Source organism: Diaporthe batatas (genome assembly GCF_019321695.1).
Source record: "Diaporthe batatas strain CRI 302-4 chromosome Unknown Contig00023, whole genome shotgun sequence".
In the NCBI taxonomy this organism is placed as follows: domain Eukaryota; kingdom Fungi; phylum Ascomycota; class Sordariomycetes; order Diaporthales; family Diaporthaceae; genus Diaporthe; species Diaporthe batatas.
In genome coordinates this window covers 517,205-531,268 of record NW_025408570.1, presented here as the reverse complement: position 1 = coordinate 531,268, position 14,064 = coordinate 517,205, and the positions used below count along the sequence as shown (strand labels likewise).

Below are 14,064 nucleotides of genomic sequence, written 5' to 3'. Positions count from 1 at the left end.
ATGTTTACGAAGCAAATTGATGATTGGACTTCCGAGTCCTGGACAAGCCGCTTGCGGTCAGAGGCGGGGCATCCACGTTTCCAAGGCCTCGAGAGAGACTTCTCAGACTTTACATACGTCGATGCCTCCGGACAGATGAGGGCTTTGCTAAGCGATGTTGGTATTGAACCCCACGCAGCATGGTCCAATGCTACCAAGTTCCACCTCGAGGTGAAGAGCACGCTGGGTTCCTGCGCCGAGCCCATATTCGTCTCGCAGAATCAAGTTGACAAGGTAAGTGCTTGTCCCACATGTTCACTAGTCTGAGTGGAAGAAAAGCCAGTTGTGGGACTTGTGTGGACGGTACATCCCAATGCTAATCACTCGGGGTTGCGTGCAGATGAGAGAGTTCCATGGGACGGCGAAGGATGCGTATATCTTGCTCCGTGTGTTCAACGTTGAAGACAGTAAAAATGTTGGAATTAAGTTCTTCGACGACCCATGGAGTCTTTACATGGATAATGTCCTGAAATTTAGGTCTGACCAGGGATATAAGGTGTACCAATAATGTTTCCAGTAGTATTCGCCATGAGGAAGCTGGCTATATGAGATTGTATCACATTGGCTTCGTGGAAGTGAGTTCATTTGTGCTGCTCTGGGAGTTTACGGTTGCCAGGACTGTGTTTATGGGCAAGTCCCAATAGCATAAGGCTAGGAATCTTACTCAAATTCATTTTCAATGCTCGATTAATCTTTGGGGATTTGTGTTGATAATTTCCTTTGACAGGTATTCTTCTCCTCTGTCTTGGCTTTTAGCTGAAATGATCAACTTATCAGGTATCTGTACCTGAGTGTACAGGAGAATTACTGTGGCCAAGCTGGAACAACAGTCAAAAGGAGCGTAAGGCTGTCACAACAATCACATACAAGGATCGCTTCCAGGCCTACCTAGGTAGTCTGGAATTTAGCCCTTCAAAGTTGGGAAAACCTCCCAAGTTCGAAGATTTAGGTAATGAACAGCCATGAATAACACCAGACAAGATGCTGACACCACTTCAATGTTGTTGACCAACAGCGTGTAAGATTTGCCTCGCTTGTATACTTTTCAAAGACAGTCTGTGTACATGTAGGAGACTTGGGAAATATGGACATCGAGGATTGACGGCCCCGGGGGTCTTAGATTAGCCTAACGAAATTACTTTACTAATGTGGTTTCGCTTCTATTCCGTATACATCCAAGGACATACATAGCGCCTTCATATAGTGGTAAGTACTTAAGACCCAGCGCTTGGAAAGAATATAATGCCGATAACAATAGTTATAATACAATAAATGCTTATAGCCTCAGCCTTACAACGCATAGACAAGGCTAAGGGGCACCATCTTGACAATTACTTTACTAATGATGGGCAAAAGCAATGAAACTCTGTTGCTCGTCTTACTGCCTTGCACATCACCACAACTTGATGTGAGTTCCTCAATCAAATCAAATAAGCCCATATTATTCAATCACCACGGAACACATATAGCTCATAATATGACAATACGAAGTAAACATTACGTCAGCACTTCCCCCGTACTGAAACCATCGTTGAAAGGAGTAGGCCAGAAATCACAGAAACTTCATAGGGCTCAGCCAGCAAGACTCCCGCGGAAATTATCGTTCTTGCAGAGCGGCACGAATTCGAATAGAGACCACAGCCACTTCCAGCTCCATTCTCCTCACTCAACGTGACACACACTTAGTGAGCAGTGGGACATCCTCCCAATAGTTGTCCTGGACAAATGGTGTCATAGACAGCTCATACGACGACCTGAACGACCCAGCAGCCCAGATCACGTATCCCAAGAAGACATCAGAGTTGTCACTGAATCGAAGGATGTCAGTCACTACTCAATTCAAACTGAGGACTCTGGTGGTTTGTTTGCGAAGCGTCGGACTTACTCCAGATACTGCAGCTGTTGGCAGAAGTACGTCTCGCAAGAAGGCGTATCTCCAGCTCCGGTCTCACTCACGATGGCCTGCCTCCCATTATTCCGGAGCCACTCCGCAAGCGGCGCCCAACTCCACTCGATGCCGCTGGTGACGCACCTCCTACTCCTCCCAGTGCCCCCAGCGTCGAGGTAGAGGTGGACGTCGAACACGAGGTTCGTAGTCGTACCATCCGGGTTGGTGACCTCCTTGAGGGCATCCCCGTCGCCCTTGTAGACGAGGTAGCCCGGGGACTGGAAGCCCGTGCCGGGGAGCGAGATAAAATGCTTCGCCGCCCCGGCGCCTCTGATGGCGGTGACGGCCGCCTGGACGGTGTCCTTCCATGATGAGAGCCAGGGCAGGTCGTACGGCTCATTCATGATCCCGAACCACACCCTCTCGTCGTCCTTGTAGTTGGCGGCGAGCTGGCCCCACAGCTCTGCAAACTGCGCGACGGACGGGCCGTCGTCCATCCCGATCATCTTGCCGTCCCACCGGGCGTAGTTGTGCAAGTCAATCATGCAGTACGAGCCGGTCCCGAGGCACTCCCGCACGAGGTAGTCGTAGTAGCCGAAGTTGGTCGGGTCCAGCGGCCCGCCGAGGACGTTGTCGACGAGATACTGCCAAGAGACGGGCAGGCGGAAGATGTTAAAGTTGTGGCCCGAGACAAAATGGAGCATCTGGGCCGGGCCGTTGCCCAGCGGCTCGTGTGGGCTGCTGTATGCAGGGGGCACATTGGGCAGCGGCGCGTCGATCCTCGCAATGTCGCAGGAGCCTTGCTTGTCGCTGACAAGGTAAGGGGGATGTTGGCAAGCAATCTACAATCCCGACATCATGCGCTGGGGGATTTGGCGTGCACTCACCATCCAAAGTCGAAGCCACAGATGTTCAAGCCCACAAATTTGGCGTTGCTTCCTCGTTTGTACACGTCCTTTGTAGTCCTGGGGCTGACTGACACCGGTATATCTGAGTCAGCGGTTCCAGGGACATTGTCGCCCGACGTCGTTCGTTGACCGTACTCGTAGTCCCCGGAGGCGGCTGCAGAAACAAGCAGGGCCGCAGTAATGAGCCTTCGAAAGGCCATGCTGTCAAGCAGAGGACAAGACACAGAGAGTTGTGTGAAAGTGGTGTTGAAGTAGGAGAAACTCGATCGATCATGGACAGACGCTCGGGATTTTGATAAGAAGCTCCAAGGTAAGACATGGGCTTAGCGGCTCATAATAAACACTTGAGGCATTTTGGTTTACCCGGAATGAATCCAAGTGATCCAGAGTGAACTAATATTGACGTTGTAGGCAGACACGTGCGCTCGCTTCTATCTTGTATTTACTTTTCATGTTTCACATCCCTTCATGTTCGCCAGTTTTGCCGCATTTTGACTCTTCGGAAACCTACCTAGATACCCAAGTGAGCCCGCCTCGATGCCAAATGCGTCGTCTCTTGAGTTTCCGAGAAGCCTCAAACTTGAAGAATCGTGTTCTGTTCTGGCGGCTGAGTTCCGGAATTGCCTTAGTGTTTTCTGTTGCCCGAGGTTGTTCTTTATCGTGTAACGACACCATCACGGCGGATCGATCGATCGAGGGCGGCTAGTTAGCTGTCCTAACGTTGAGCAGTCCAGTCGGCGTCCTAGCGGTTGGCTCGTCAAAACCTTCCGCTCTGTGAATCATTGAAGTGACTGTCCATGATGGCCAAAAGAAAGTGGGATCATTGTAACTTGCTCAATTTGCACATAAAGTTGCCATCCAATACAAACTCGAACCACCTCAGCAGTGATACTGCCATGTTCTAGGGACTCTTTCGTGAGAAGTACCACATGATCGTGCGGGCGGCCAAGGAAATACAGGTGTTCACCAAGAAGTGAACGTAGGAAAAATATATGACTGGTAATAAAACCTGATGTGTGGTTTACATGAGGCTCGAATCTTAGATCCCAACCTGCAGGGCGATCTTCTGCAGGGTCAACGATCTTATCAGTGGGAACCGTTGATCCATCGGTCCCCCTTGCCCCGGCTGGGGCCCAGACTCCCAGCCGGACAGGCCCAAAAACCTGCTGCGATCCCTCACTTAACCCCCACATGTGACCGCGCCAAGGGCAAGGGACGGCGAAATGGGGACTCGCTCCTTGTATGTGTGGCGCTCAGGAACCACCACCGTTGATAGTGAGCCGTTTTTTGTCCAGCCCACATTCGTTTGCAGTAAGGCGGGCGAGCTAGTCACCGTACTGGTCGTGGTCGGATCATCGTCAGCCCCTCCTCTCCATCTCTCCCTTATCACACAAGCCAGCCGACCGACAGGTGATCACGATGTGAATGGATGGGGGGGGGGAGGGGGCTCCGGGGAGACGAGTCCCACCGGGCCGTGCGAGCGAGCCTGTCTGTCTCTTTTTTTTTTCTCCCAAGGTTACGGTCCTCAGACGGGGGGATGCTTGGCTGAGTGAGCCCAATGCCGAGCGGCCGCCACGTTCCAAGGTTCCCTTCCAAGCCTCCTTCGTCGACCCGTTGGCATTAATCATGTGCCCGCTTCCCGGGTTGGGCATCCTGTCCGCTCCGTGACATCTTCGGGAGCGGGTTGACTCCCCCGAGGACTTTCCAGGGACCTTTCCAGGGATCTCCTCAACAGAAATGTGAACGTGAATTCCTCCTCCCTCTGACACAACTTACACACTGTAACGAGTGGATTCTCTTTGTAAATAACCTACGGTGCACATATATACTCCATATCGTGAGGACCCCCGCGTGCAGCACGAGTGGATCTCCCGAGTCTGAACCGTCGGAGAAAATCTGTCACTGCCCCCTCTTCGCCCGCCCCAGTTCCGGGTGCTTCCGCCGAGCCCTTTCGGTGGAGGGAGAGTCATGGAGGACACCAACGTGGGCCAGCAACAAGACCCGGCCGCCGGACGACAAGGTGACATCGCCGCCGCCGAGGCCTCGACAGGCGCAGCAGCGGCAGGGCCCTCGGGCGAGAGCGGGCTCACTGCTGACCAGGCCCAGCCCGAGCCGAGCTACCACCTGCCGGCCACTCTTGACGTCTCGGACGGCTCAGGCGTAAGTTTGACTGACGTTCCCGTCTCGTCTCCGTCACCGCCGCGCCGCGGGTCGTTTTGACTCTCCACTGCACATACATGCGTGAGCCACAAAAGACTGATGTTGTGTATTGCAATCGTAGGGAGAGGACTATGACTCGGGCCTGGGATTCTCATTCGCGTATGCAGACTCCTAAATCCCCCCTCCAACAGGTCATCTATCTTGGCCGGCCGGCCCGGATATACGTACATACACACATGCACACAACCTGCAGCCCAGCCGCCTTGCAGCTGAAGATCATGTGTGCGGATGAGCATGCACATCAAGCGAGCAGGATCAGATTGGGCCAACTGACATGATGCTGCCAACCAACATGATGCTGATGATCCATCTCCGCGCAGGGACTCGACCACATCCCTAGAGCCAAACCTGTACAGGTTCATACAGGAAAATGGCCGCACATATCACGCCTTCAACTCAGATAGTAAGTCGCCAACCAACCGGCCAGGCCAACATCCCAACGTGACACACCCTCACCCCTCACAGAATACCTCCTCCCCAACGACGAGATCGAGCAGGAGCGCCTGGACCTCCAGCACAACACCTTCAAGATCTTCCTCGACGGCAGGCTGCACCTCGCGCCCCTGGTCTACCCCAACCGCGTCCTCGACATCGGCACGGGCACGGGGATCTGGGCGATAGAGATGGCCCACGAGTACCCCTCCTCGACGGTGGTCGGCACGGACCTGTCCCCCATCCAGCCCGCCATGGTGCCCGCGAACTGCACCTTCGAGATCGGCGACGCCGAGGAGGACGACTGGGGCTTCGACCGCCCCTTCGACTACGTCCACGCGCGGGCCATGGTGACGTGCTTCAAGGACGGCCCGGCCATCCTGCGCCGCGTGTGGGACAACCTCGCCCCGGGGGGCTACTTTGAGCTGCAGGACCCGTGCATGCCGATGCGGTGCGACGACGGCACCATGGACGGCACGGCCCTGGGCGAGTGGAACCGCCTCATGGACGAGGGCATGCTGGCCGTCGGCAAGGACCTCCGGGGCAACCTGGCCTGGGGCGCCCACATGCGCGCGATGGGCTTCGAGGGCGTCGTCGAGCGCCACGGCGTGTGCGCGTTCAACACGTGGCCCCGGGGGGACAAGAACAAGCTGCTCGGCGCCATGTGCTGCCAGAACCTGCTCGAGGGCGTCCAGAGCATGTCGCTGGCCCTGTTCACGCGCGTGCTCGGGTGGAGCTCCGAGGACGTGCTCGCCTTCCTCGTCGATGTCAAGAAGGACCTCATGAACAGGAAGATCCACTCGTACTGCGGTGTGTATTTTGTCTATGGCCGGAAGCCGTTTGATCATGATCTGCCGAGGGACGAGGGCGTGGCCGTGGGGGAATCTACTTCGTCGTGACGGGGGGGGGGGGGGGTGCCCTGGGTGTCAGACGATATGGAGCGACAGTATATAAAGCAATTCAACACCAGTTCTACTAACTGGATGAAAAAAGATGCAGAGGCATCTATACTGCTCGATACAGCACTAGTGGTCAGCCGCTGGGATGCAGGTAGGTTTTCACATGTTGGCCCATCAGACCAGCAAGTTCACACAGTACGTAATAATTAAGGCAGGTTTAAAGCGCAGAGAAAGAACTCCATTCCCAAGTGGTGTGAACAACCAAAATCTATCCAATGCCATGACTAAAACCCGACGCTGATGCTCATCATCATGGTCATTCCAGATCCGTCCCCGACTTTTCCGCCGAGAACCAAAAAAAATAATAAAAAAATGCATGCGCAGATGTTTTCTCCTCGAGTCAGCCATGTAAGGCATATATGTACACGAGGCTGTATACACGAGGTAAATATCAATGGAGCATATGTCCATCCCAACGTTGATACCAACGCCGCCCAATATTGACTTCTGCCGTGCCCTAGGGCCTCCGCAAACTAGCCTATCGCGAGGTTCCGAACAGAGCTGACCAAAATCCCTCAAAGGACGGCATCTGCAAAAGCTTTCCGCGATGTTCACACGCGGATGAGTGGCTAAACATCCACTAAAATAAAAGCGCCAAAGGAGTGGTGCAAACAATGTCGGCGCCTCAAAACTTCCACATCCAAATCAAGGCTGCTGGTATCATTATCCTTCTTGCCTCCTATTCTGCTTCCTCGGAAGGGTATCTCTCATAGCATAATTTCGGATTAACATCGCTCGTTTTGCTGTAAACATAGATAGGAGTGGGATGAGACAGGCACAGTCATCCTCCTAGGAAGCGTTGTCTGTCCCATTCCTCCTTACTACCCCAGCCATACTCAAGGCGAAGTCGGCTGCGGGTCTTTCAATCTCAAAGCTCCTGCTTGGAACCAGCCTTCCACCGGGTGTGCGCGGGTTTGCCACGTTGACCGTTCCAACTCGGCTCACAGTTCGTGCCGGTCTTTGCTCATCAGCCGAGTCAGAGTCAGATTCCACCTCCGTGTCTTCGCCCTCGTCACCCACTGGGCGCGCAGGTGGCGTGATGTCGTCGGTACCATCGCCGCCCGAGCCACTGGCGCCTGCAGCTAGGTAATCATCCTCGGCCTGTACTGGTGCTGGATCCTCGTAGTGGGATAGGCGCTGGAAGTAGTCGGCCAATCCGTCGACGCTAGGGGTGCCGACCACTATATCGTAGTTGGGGGGCGGCGTCGGCAGTGGTGGGGGTGCCTGGTCGTAGTCAAATGGCGGCGGGTCGAAGGATGGGTAACGGAGCAGGTGGATCGGCCTGGGATTCTCCTGATCTCGTACCCTTTGCAGGGGGTTGGGGGACACCGGGTTAGAGGCTGCTGCTCCGATACCTGCGGTGCCCGTCGTGGGGGATGAGGCGGTGGGAGATGCGGCACTTGAGTTGCCGTTGATTCCCTGTGAGGATGTGTGCAAGTGCGCCGCCTGTGGTGGCATGGGCAGCGCTGTGTTGATCGGTGTGGCCTCGACAAGACTTCCACTGGAGTTGTCTGGCGTGTTGCCTGAGTTGTTGAAGACTTGGGCATCAGGGCATCCGCAAGAGGCCTGGTGACGCATCCCACTGGTGTCTGGACTGTTGTACTCAGGCAAGGCTGTGTTTGCCTGTGTCGCGCGGCAATTGAGCACGGTAAAGGGCGAGTCGATACTAATCTCAAAGTGTCGTCTTCGCTTGCCAGCCGGGTCGTCCGGATCGAGACGCGAGATACGCATCACAATCTTCATCCAGTGGTACACGTTCACATTCTTCCAGCTGCAGTCGGGATGCAGTCTCAGCGACTTATCCTTGGCCATCATCTCACAAGTCGGCATCTGCACATTCATCTCCATCTCGGTCGAGCCCCAGTATGTCTCCAGGCCTAGGTCCAGATCACCTAGCAAGTTTTCCGTGGGCTCTGGGAGGGGGGCCGCTGAGGAATGCGTACGTTGAGCTTCGAGGGTCCTCCTCCGCTGGGCGGCCTGGCGTGCAACCTCTCGCTCGTCTGGGGACAGCTCGCCGCCGCTGAGGATACGCAACTGACTGGACTCGTACTGCTTGTCGAGCGGCTTGCCAGCGGTCTTCTCAAGCAACAAGATCTTCCGCCCAGGATCCTTTCTCGTCACTTTCCGGTCGTTGGTCCAGTACTCAATCGCTTCGGTGACGAAGACCTTCAGCTTGTGCACCTGCACCTTCGCAAGGGGCGTGAGTTTGAAGGCGATGGGGATCTTGGCGCCGATAGGGAATGATTTTCCAGAGATCATAATGTCGTAGTGCAATTGGTCTTCCCACTGTCTAGAAATCGAAATCGGCTCCGAGGTCTCGAGTGACATCTGGTCAGGGACACGGACGATAGACACCTCTTTGGTACCATGGAGATTTGTCTTGAAGGCGCCGGCACGCTCGACAGCTGCCTCGAGCTCCCATTTGACGTTACCGTACTGAAGCTTGATGGTCTCCAGTTGATGGTGATCGATGGGCAGCTCGAATGAGTACTCGTATGTGCCGGGGAAGAAAACCTTGAAGCCCTTCGCCTGGACCTGATGGGCCACTGGGGACTCGCCCTTACCGAAACTCCTGGACTCGACAGAGCGTAGGGACAGGCGCTTGAGCTCCTTGGCAGACATATTCGATCGTTGCCTACCGCCCATTGACAAAACAGATGCCGAATCCCCGGGACTAAGTGTTGACCGGTTAAGGTTCAGATTCATCGGCGAGCCCTTGAGCTTGTATGTGCATTGGTTCCCGTACTCGGTCTCCCAGCCATCGTGCATAGCGTGGAAGAAGGTCAAAGCTTGCGTTCTCAATGATTCCTCCTCGTACATGTCGACCTTGAGAGGGGGAATGCCTTCGGGCCATTCCGTACGTGCCTTGCCCAAGAGCTTCAAGGTGACCGATTTGACCTTGGTGTTCTTGGAGACATTGAGTTGCAGTTTACCGCGAAGAAGCGCGGTGGAGTTGTGACTTTCGTGTCGCGTGTGACCATCATGATCAAATCCTGTCAAGAAGACATTGGGTTCTGCCAAGATGATCGTACACGACAGGCCGCTACCAGAGGCTATTGGCTTGGGTTGGTGGATCTCCTGCACCGAAGAGCTCATGGTGCTCTTTGCCGACCTAACGGACATAAAACTGTTGCGACGAGAGTGCCCAGCCCCAATGCCCGGTCCAGCTGACAGGCGAGGAGCTCTTAGAGGAACGTCGACCATTGCGGATGACGAGGGGGTAGCAACAGCGGGCGCTGATGTGGTGGAGCTGACAGGGGCGACCGCCGAATTCTGTGCGACGGGCGTGTCAGGCGTGGCGGTTGCGCTAGGCGCAGCAGCTTCTTCTTGCTCGAGCTCGTGCTCGGGGATGGGGTGTTCTGAGGGGGGTGCGGTCGTGGATCGTCGCCCTGGGGTCTGAGAGGCCGCTGTTGCTGGCGGCGGGAGTTCGATTGGTGGTGACGAGGAGACGTCGGCAGGTGTTGTGTCCTCTGCTCTGGACAGTCGACTCGCAACGCTCAGCCAGCTGACAGGTCGTACCCTGGTCCTCGCTTGGGGCCGCGGCCGCGGGATTGGCGTGGTCGTGCCGTCAGGACCTTCCGCGTATTTTTGTGGCTCGTGGGATTGAAATGCGGACTTGAGCTTATTGAAGAGACCGCTGGACCGTTTTTCGCCCGAGAAGGAACCAAGAGAGGTCCTCTTTTCCTGTTCCTTAAGCCTGCGCTTCTTCTCGTCCTGCTCACGCTGCCTCTTGCGCTTCTCCTCCTGTTTCTTCCTGTCCTCTTCCTCTTTCTTGCGCTTTTCTTCCTCCTTCTTCTTCTGCCTCTCTAGGTCCCGGGGCGTTGTCTTGGGTCGTAGTTCTTGGGGGATGAATCCGGATGGGTATGAGACGATATGTATAGAGTGGGGGCGGCGTTGGCGGGGCCCAATATGAGGTGCCGGGAGGCTCGGGTTCGCGGGCGCGGCTGAGCGACGGGCCCGCCTATCACCAGAAGTCCGAGGCGTGTAATAAACTGCTCCTCGTGACGAATAGTAGTAAGGTTCAGGTCGTCCGGGAGTATCTGCTGCTACTGACATTATGGATGACTAGTTAGAATTCTGGGGTCCCAGGCGAGAGGGTAGAAGTTCTGCGCAAGAGGGAGGACAGTTACGACGAACACGGTGAAGCACGGGGGGCATCCAAGTGTAAGTTATGTATTTCCAGATGTGCTCTGGCCGACATGATGGCGACTCAGAGGTATGACGAGGAGCTGGCGGAGCCAGGGTGCAGGGAGCGACACTCTCGAGTCGATTCGATTGGGTTTGCTAGACTTGCAAAGAAGACGAAGTGATGAACGGGTACGGGGAGGTGCGCTGGCAAGCGTAAGGCATCAAGGGGTGAGGATATGGGAAGGGATCGCCTGGGTTGACTAGACTCTGGGCGAGGCTTGCGACAAGTTTAGAACCCGAGGCGGTGGATCGATCAAGGGGCACGAATGCGGGTAGCGAAGAGCACAGTCCCAGCAGCATGAAGCATAAAAGCAGAATAGGACAGGACTGGCGAAGGGCGGTGGGGAGGTGAAATGACGGTCAGGAATGGAGGCATGTATTGGAAGAGGGGGATTGAGAGTTTTGGGCAATGCGGGCATGGGCAGGACGGCGAGCGATCGAGCGGGCGTGCGAGCAAGCCAGCATGAGGTGAGGCAAGGCAGGACAGGGCAGGCCGAGAAAGGAGGAAAATGCAAACTCACGGGATCCCTGGCAGTGAATCACAAAGCCATAATTAATTACCACGCTGATCGCGGTTCGTACCTGTCATATGTGGGAGCGAGGTATGTCGCAGATTGAGAAGTATGCGCATGTGCTTCCGAGAATGTTTTACACGGGATGTACCACGACCATTGGAGCACAGCAGGCGGGCGGGACGAGAGAGAGGGGGCCTCAAGGTTCAGAAGGTTCAGAGCTCCGGATGACGGGCATGCGCACGACGAGAGGGAGGTAGGTATTGTGGTACTGTGGCACTGTGGTATTGCGGTATGTACAGGAACAAGACGCAGCCGTGGAATGGGTGGATGGGTGTGTTGCGAGTCGCGTGGGCGAGGGCAATGATGCAGACGAACAGACGTCGACGGTCAGGTCAGGCCAGCGGGGCGGGCAGCAAGGCAGGCAGACAGGGGGAGGGGAGAAACGAATGTGTCTGGGGACCGGGGGTCGAGTGGGCGCCCTGTGGAATCGTGCAGGAGGGCGGATGTCACTCCGGGGACGTCTTGGAGGGAGGAGCCGCAGGCGTGACCTTGTCTTGGGGATGATGTCCCGCAGATTGAGTCGCAATACTTAGGTACACACAGTATCTTGTGCACCTCGGAGAAGGCCTGGGGTGGTGGTGGTGGTGGCTGGTGGGCAAAGCACTGCAGCCAGCGAGACGCCTACGCAGAACTTCCTGACTGTTGACCGGTACAGGTAAAGTACCTTGTCCTCGGAGAGACCTAATAATGATGATGAAGTGTATGCCGGAGTAATAACGGCCAACCTTGCTTGGACAGGCTATGCCGTATGTGGTCCGACCACGGCAGGGATGCGGAGGCAGGGCCAGAGAAAGAGGGCAGAGCCAGCAAAAGAGACCTCAGATGCTCAGACGCAGCGGCCAGAAGCAGATGCAATCTAGACCTGGCCAACTGGCGTATGTGCACCGCTCAAGGCCGAGCCGAAGGGCGTATGCGGTCAGACCAGGGCCGCAAGGCCGTAAGGACGAAGGAGCGTGAAACCGAAACGCGAGTGACTGCCGGGTCGCTTTTGTCTGGTTCTCTGCATTAGAGTCGGGCGAATGAAAATGGATGCAGTTGGCCCGCCAGGATGTTGCTTAGCTACTGACAGATCTGCGGCGCACCCGCCACAGAATTGAATCGGGGTGCTTGAGTCGACACGAGAGGCCGCGCGTGCTACCGCTGCTGATGCTGGTGGTGCTGCTGCTGCTTACACTGCGTGCGATGTATCCTGTGGGGCGCGTAGTCAGGACAATCAATGTATTGATTGATTGATTGATCGGGTGAGGTTGACAGAGTGCACGGTGGGCAGATGGCAGCAGATGATGACGAAGCGATTCGGAATTATTCTATGTCACGAGAGTCGGGACAACGTAGGATAAGGTTCGGTCGGCTATTGTGAAGCTGGGGACCCGTGGGGGAGGGGGCGCATGTGGACGAGGCGCGTAGAGAGCGAAGAGAGCGAGAATTAGCCGAGTGAGTGGACGAGCCCGTGATGTTTCGACGCTGCATGGACAGGCAGAATCAAAGCATGGATGGCGTCGACAAGGTTTGGTCCGTCAGTACCAGGTGGAATGCCGTCTCGTCTTGTCTGCACAGCACTGTCTGACTGTATTGTTGCGCTCTGCTCTCGTCCAGGCAGCCTGTGCTATGGGTTGGATTACTGATGAGTAATGAACGAGGCAGGGAACTGACGAGTTAGGTCGCGTGGGGTTCGTAGGGAAGTCCCCAGATCGTCACCGACGGAGGCTCAGACCACGGCCCACACAGCAATGGATGAGCTGATGACGACGACCTGCAAAATGTCAGTCAACCTCAGTGCCCACAGTCGAGTAATTGACAATCAATTGATTGGGGCAAGACGATTAGAGGATAAGGGTCGTCGTGAGTGAGTGAGTGAGTGAGTGGTTGAAAATGAGCGTCTCTCAATCACCAAGTACGGGAAGGGGAATGTGGGGATATGGGGTTGTGACGCCTTTGCACGCAGTTGCAGGCAGTTGGGTCATACCTGCCAGACTGTGCCTGCTGGACAGGTTACTGGGCACCTGGGCAGAACTGGCAGATACCACAGTAGAACAGCTGCAGCAGGACGGTGCAGAACAACTAACTGACTGTGTGCCCAGTCTGCCATGAATGATCGCCTGGCTGGACAGCAGCACGATGATGCGTTTGAGCTTCGGACCCAGCAATATCCCTGCTGACCAAGTCTCAACCCTGCATTTTGCAACAGGCAGACAGGGTACCTTATTTTTTTCCCCCCTTCACTCCCAGCTTGCCAGGCTTGAGTGTGGCTTCTGGTTTTGGCAAGGCCCTTCTTGCCTCAGTTCCTGTTTTTGGGCAGCGCCTTCCTTTTGGATCGAGACGGCAGACGGCTAGGACGGCCTAACTTGGTGCACGGGAAGATGCATAGCAAGCGCAGTCAGGAAAGCGCCATCTTGCTGCCGTGCATCCTCTTACTGGCTTGACGGTGCCATGGTTCGTTTGGTGTTTCTCCCCTCCTTCCAATGGGGAGCGGGGCGGGCTGGCAGGCTTGCAGGCCTGGCTCGACGTACGGGTCTGATGACCTTTGGAGATCTGCAGGCTTGCCCGGCTACCGGCCCCCACCGCCCCAGCTGTGCAAAAAGAGCACTTGAGCTGTTGAGGTGGAGAGGTGCAGGCCCTGCAGACTCAGAGAAGTGCAGACCGTTTCCACAGCACTTGTCTAGTCCTAGCAACTCTATCCAGCCAGCAGCCAGCCAGCCAACCAACCTGGTTCCCGGGCGGGTGAGTCAGGGCCGTTGACTTGTCGACGATGGCTTCGAAGCCTGAAGGGCCCTCATCTTCTCATCACTATTGTCCAATGTGCAACCTGCCCAACCTGCCCATCGACACTTGTCACCCAATCGACCATTGTCTCA

At 55.6% G+C, this 14,064-nt stretch overlaps 4 protein-coding genes across 4 annotated transcripts; 2 read left to right on the top strand and 2 right to left on the bottom strand.

Annotated features, from left to right (window-relative positions):
• KVR01_013070 (uncharacterized protein) lies at nucleotides 1-547 on the top strand (the record flags this gene model as incomplete). The annotated part of the gene is made up of 2 exons (XM_044789223.1): nucleotides 1-273; nucleotides 380-547. The coding sequence occupies 2 exons, from the start codon at nucleotides 1-3 to the stop codon at nucleotides 545-547; spliced, it is 441 nt and encodes a 146-aa protein (XP_044637946.1).
• Nucleotides 548-1,705: 1,158 nt separating this feature from the next.
• KVR01_013046 (uncharacterized protein) lies at nucleotides 1,706-3,035 on the bottom strand (the record flags this gene model as incomplete). The annotated part of the gene is made up of 3 exons (XM_044786187.1): nucleotides 1,706-1,847; nucleotides 1,925-2,737; nucleotides 2,815-3,035. The coding sequence occupies 3 exons, from the start codon at nucleotides 3,033-3,035 to the stop codon at nucleotides 1,706-1,708; spliced, it is 1,176 nt and encodes a 391-aa protein (XP_044637922.1).
• A 1,334-nt stretch (nucleotides 3,036-4,369) lies between these two features.
• On the top strand, nucleotides 4,370-6,386 carry KVR01_013071 (uncharacterized protein; the record flags this gene model as incomplete). Its single annotated transcript, XM_044793737.1, has 4 exons — nucleotides 4,370-4,995; nucleotides 5,117-5,154; nucleotides 5,376-5,458; nucleotides 5,521-6,386. The coding sequence occupies exons 1-4, from the start codon at nucleotides 4,804-4,806 to the stop codon at nucleotides 6,384-6,386; spliced, it is 1,179 nt and encodes a 392-aa protein (XP_044637947.1). The 5' UTR covers nucleotides 4,370-4,803.
• A 211-nt stretch (nucleotides 6,387-6,597) lies between these two features.
• On the bottom strand, nucleotides 6,598-13,180 carry KVR01_013081 (uncharacterized protein). The gene is made up of 3 exons (XM_044785727.1): nucleotides 12,277-13,180; nucleotides 10,584-12,201; nucleotides 6,598-10,495 (listed from the first exon to the last, which is right to left on the bottom strand). Exons 2-3 carry the CDS (start codon nucleotides 10,645-10,647, stop codon nucleotides 7,236-7,238), a joined length of 3,324 nt encoding a protein of 1,107 aa, XP_044637957.1. The 5' UTR covers nucleotides 10,648-12,201; nucleotides 12,277-13,180; the 3' UTR covers nucleotides 6,598-7,235.
• Between the last annotated feature and the right edge of the window lie 884 nt (nucleotides 13,181-14,064).

Excerpts from the sequence above, each read along its gene's own strand:
- KVR01_013081 (XM_044785727.1), bottom strand. The coding sequence starts at position 10,647 with ATGTCGGCCAGAGCACATCTGGAAATACATAACTTACACTTGGATGCC. Across the intron at positions 10,496-10,583 it reads TGCCCCCCGTGCTTCACCGT|TAGCAGCAGATACTCCCGGA; the intron begins GTTCGTCGTAAC and ends CCATAATGTCAG.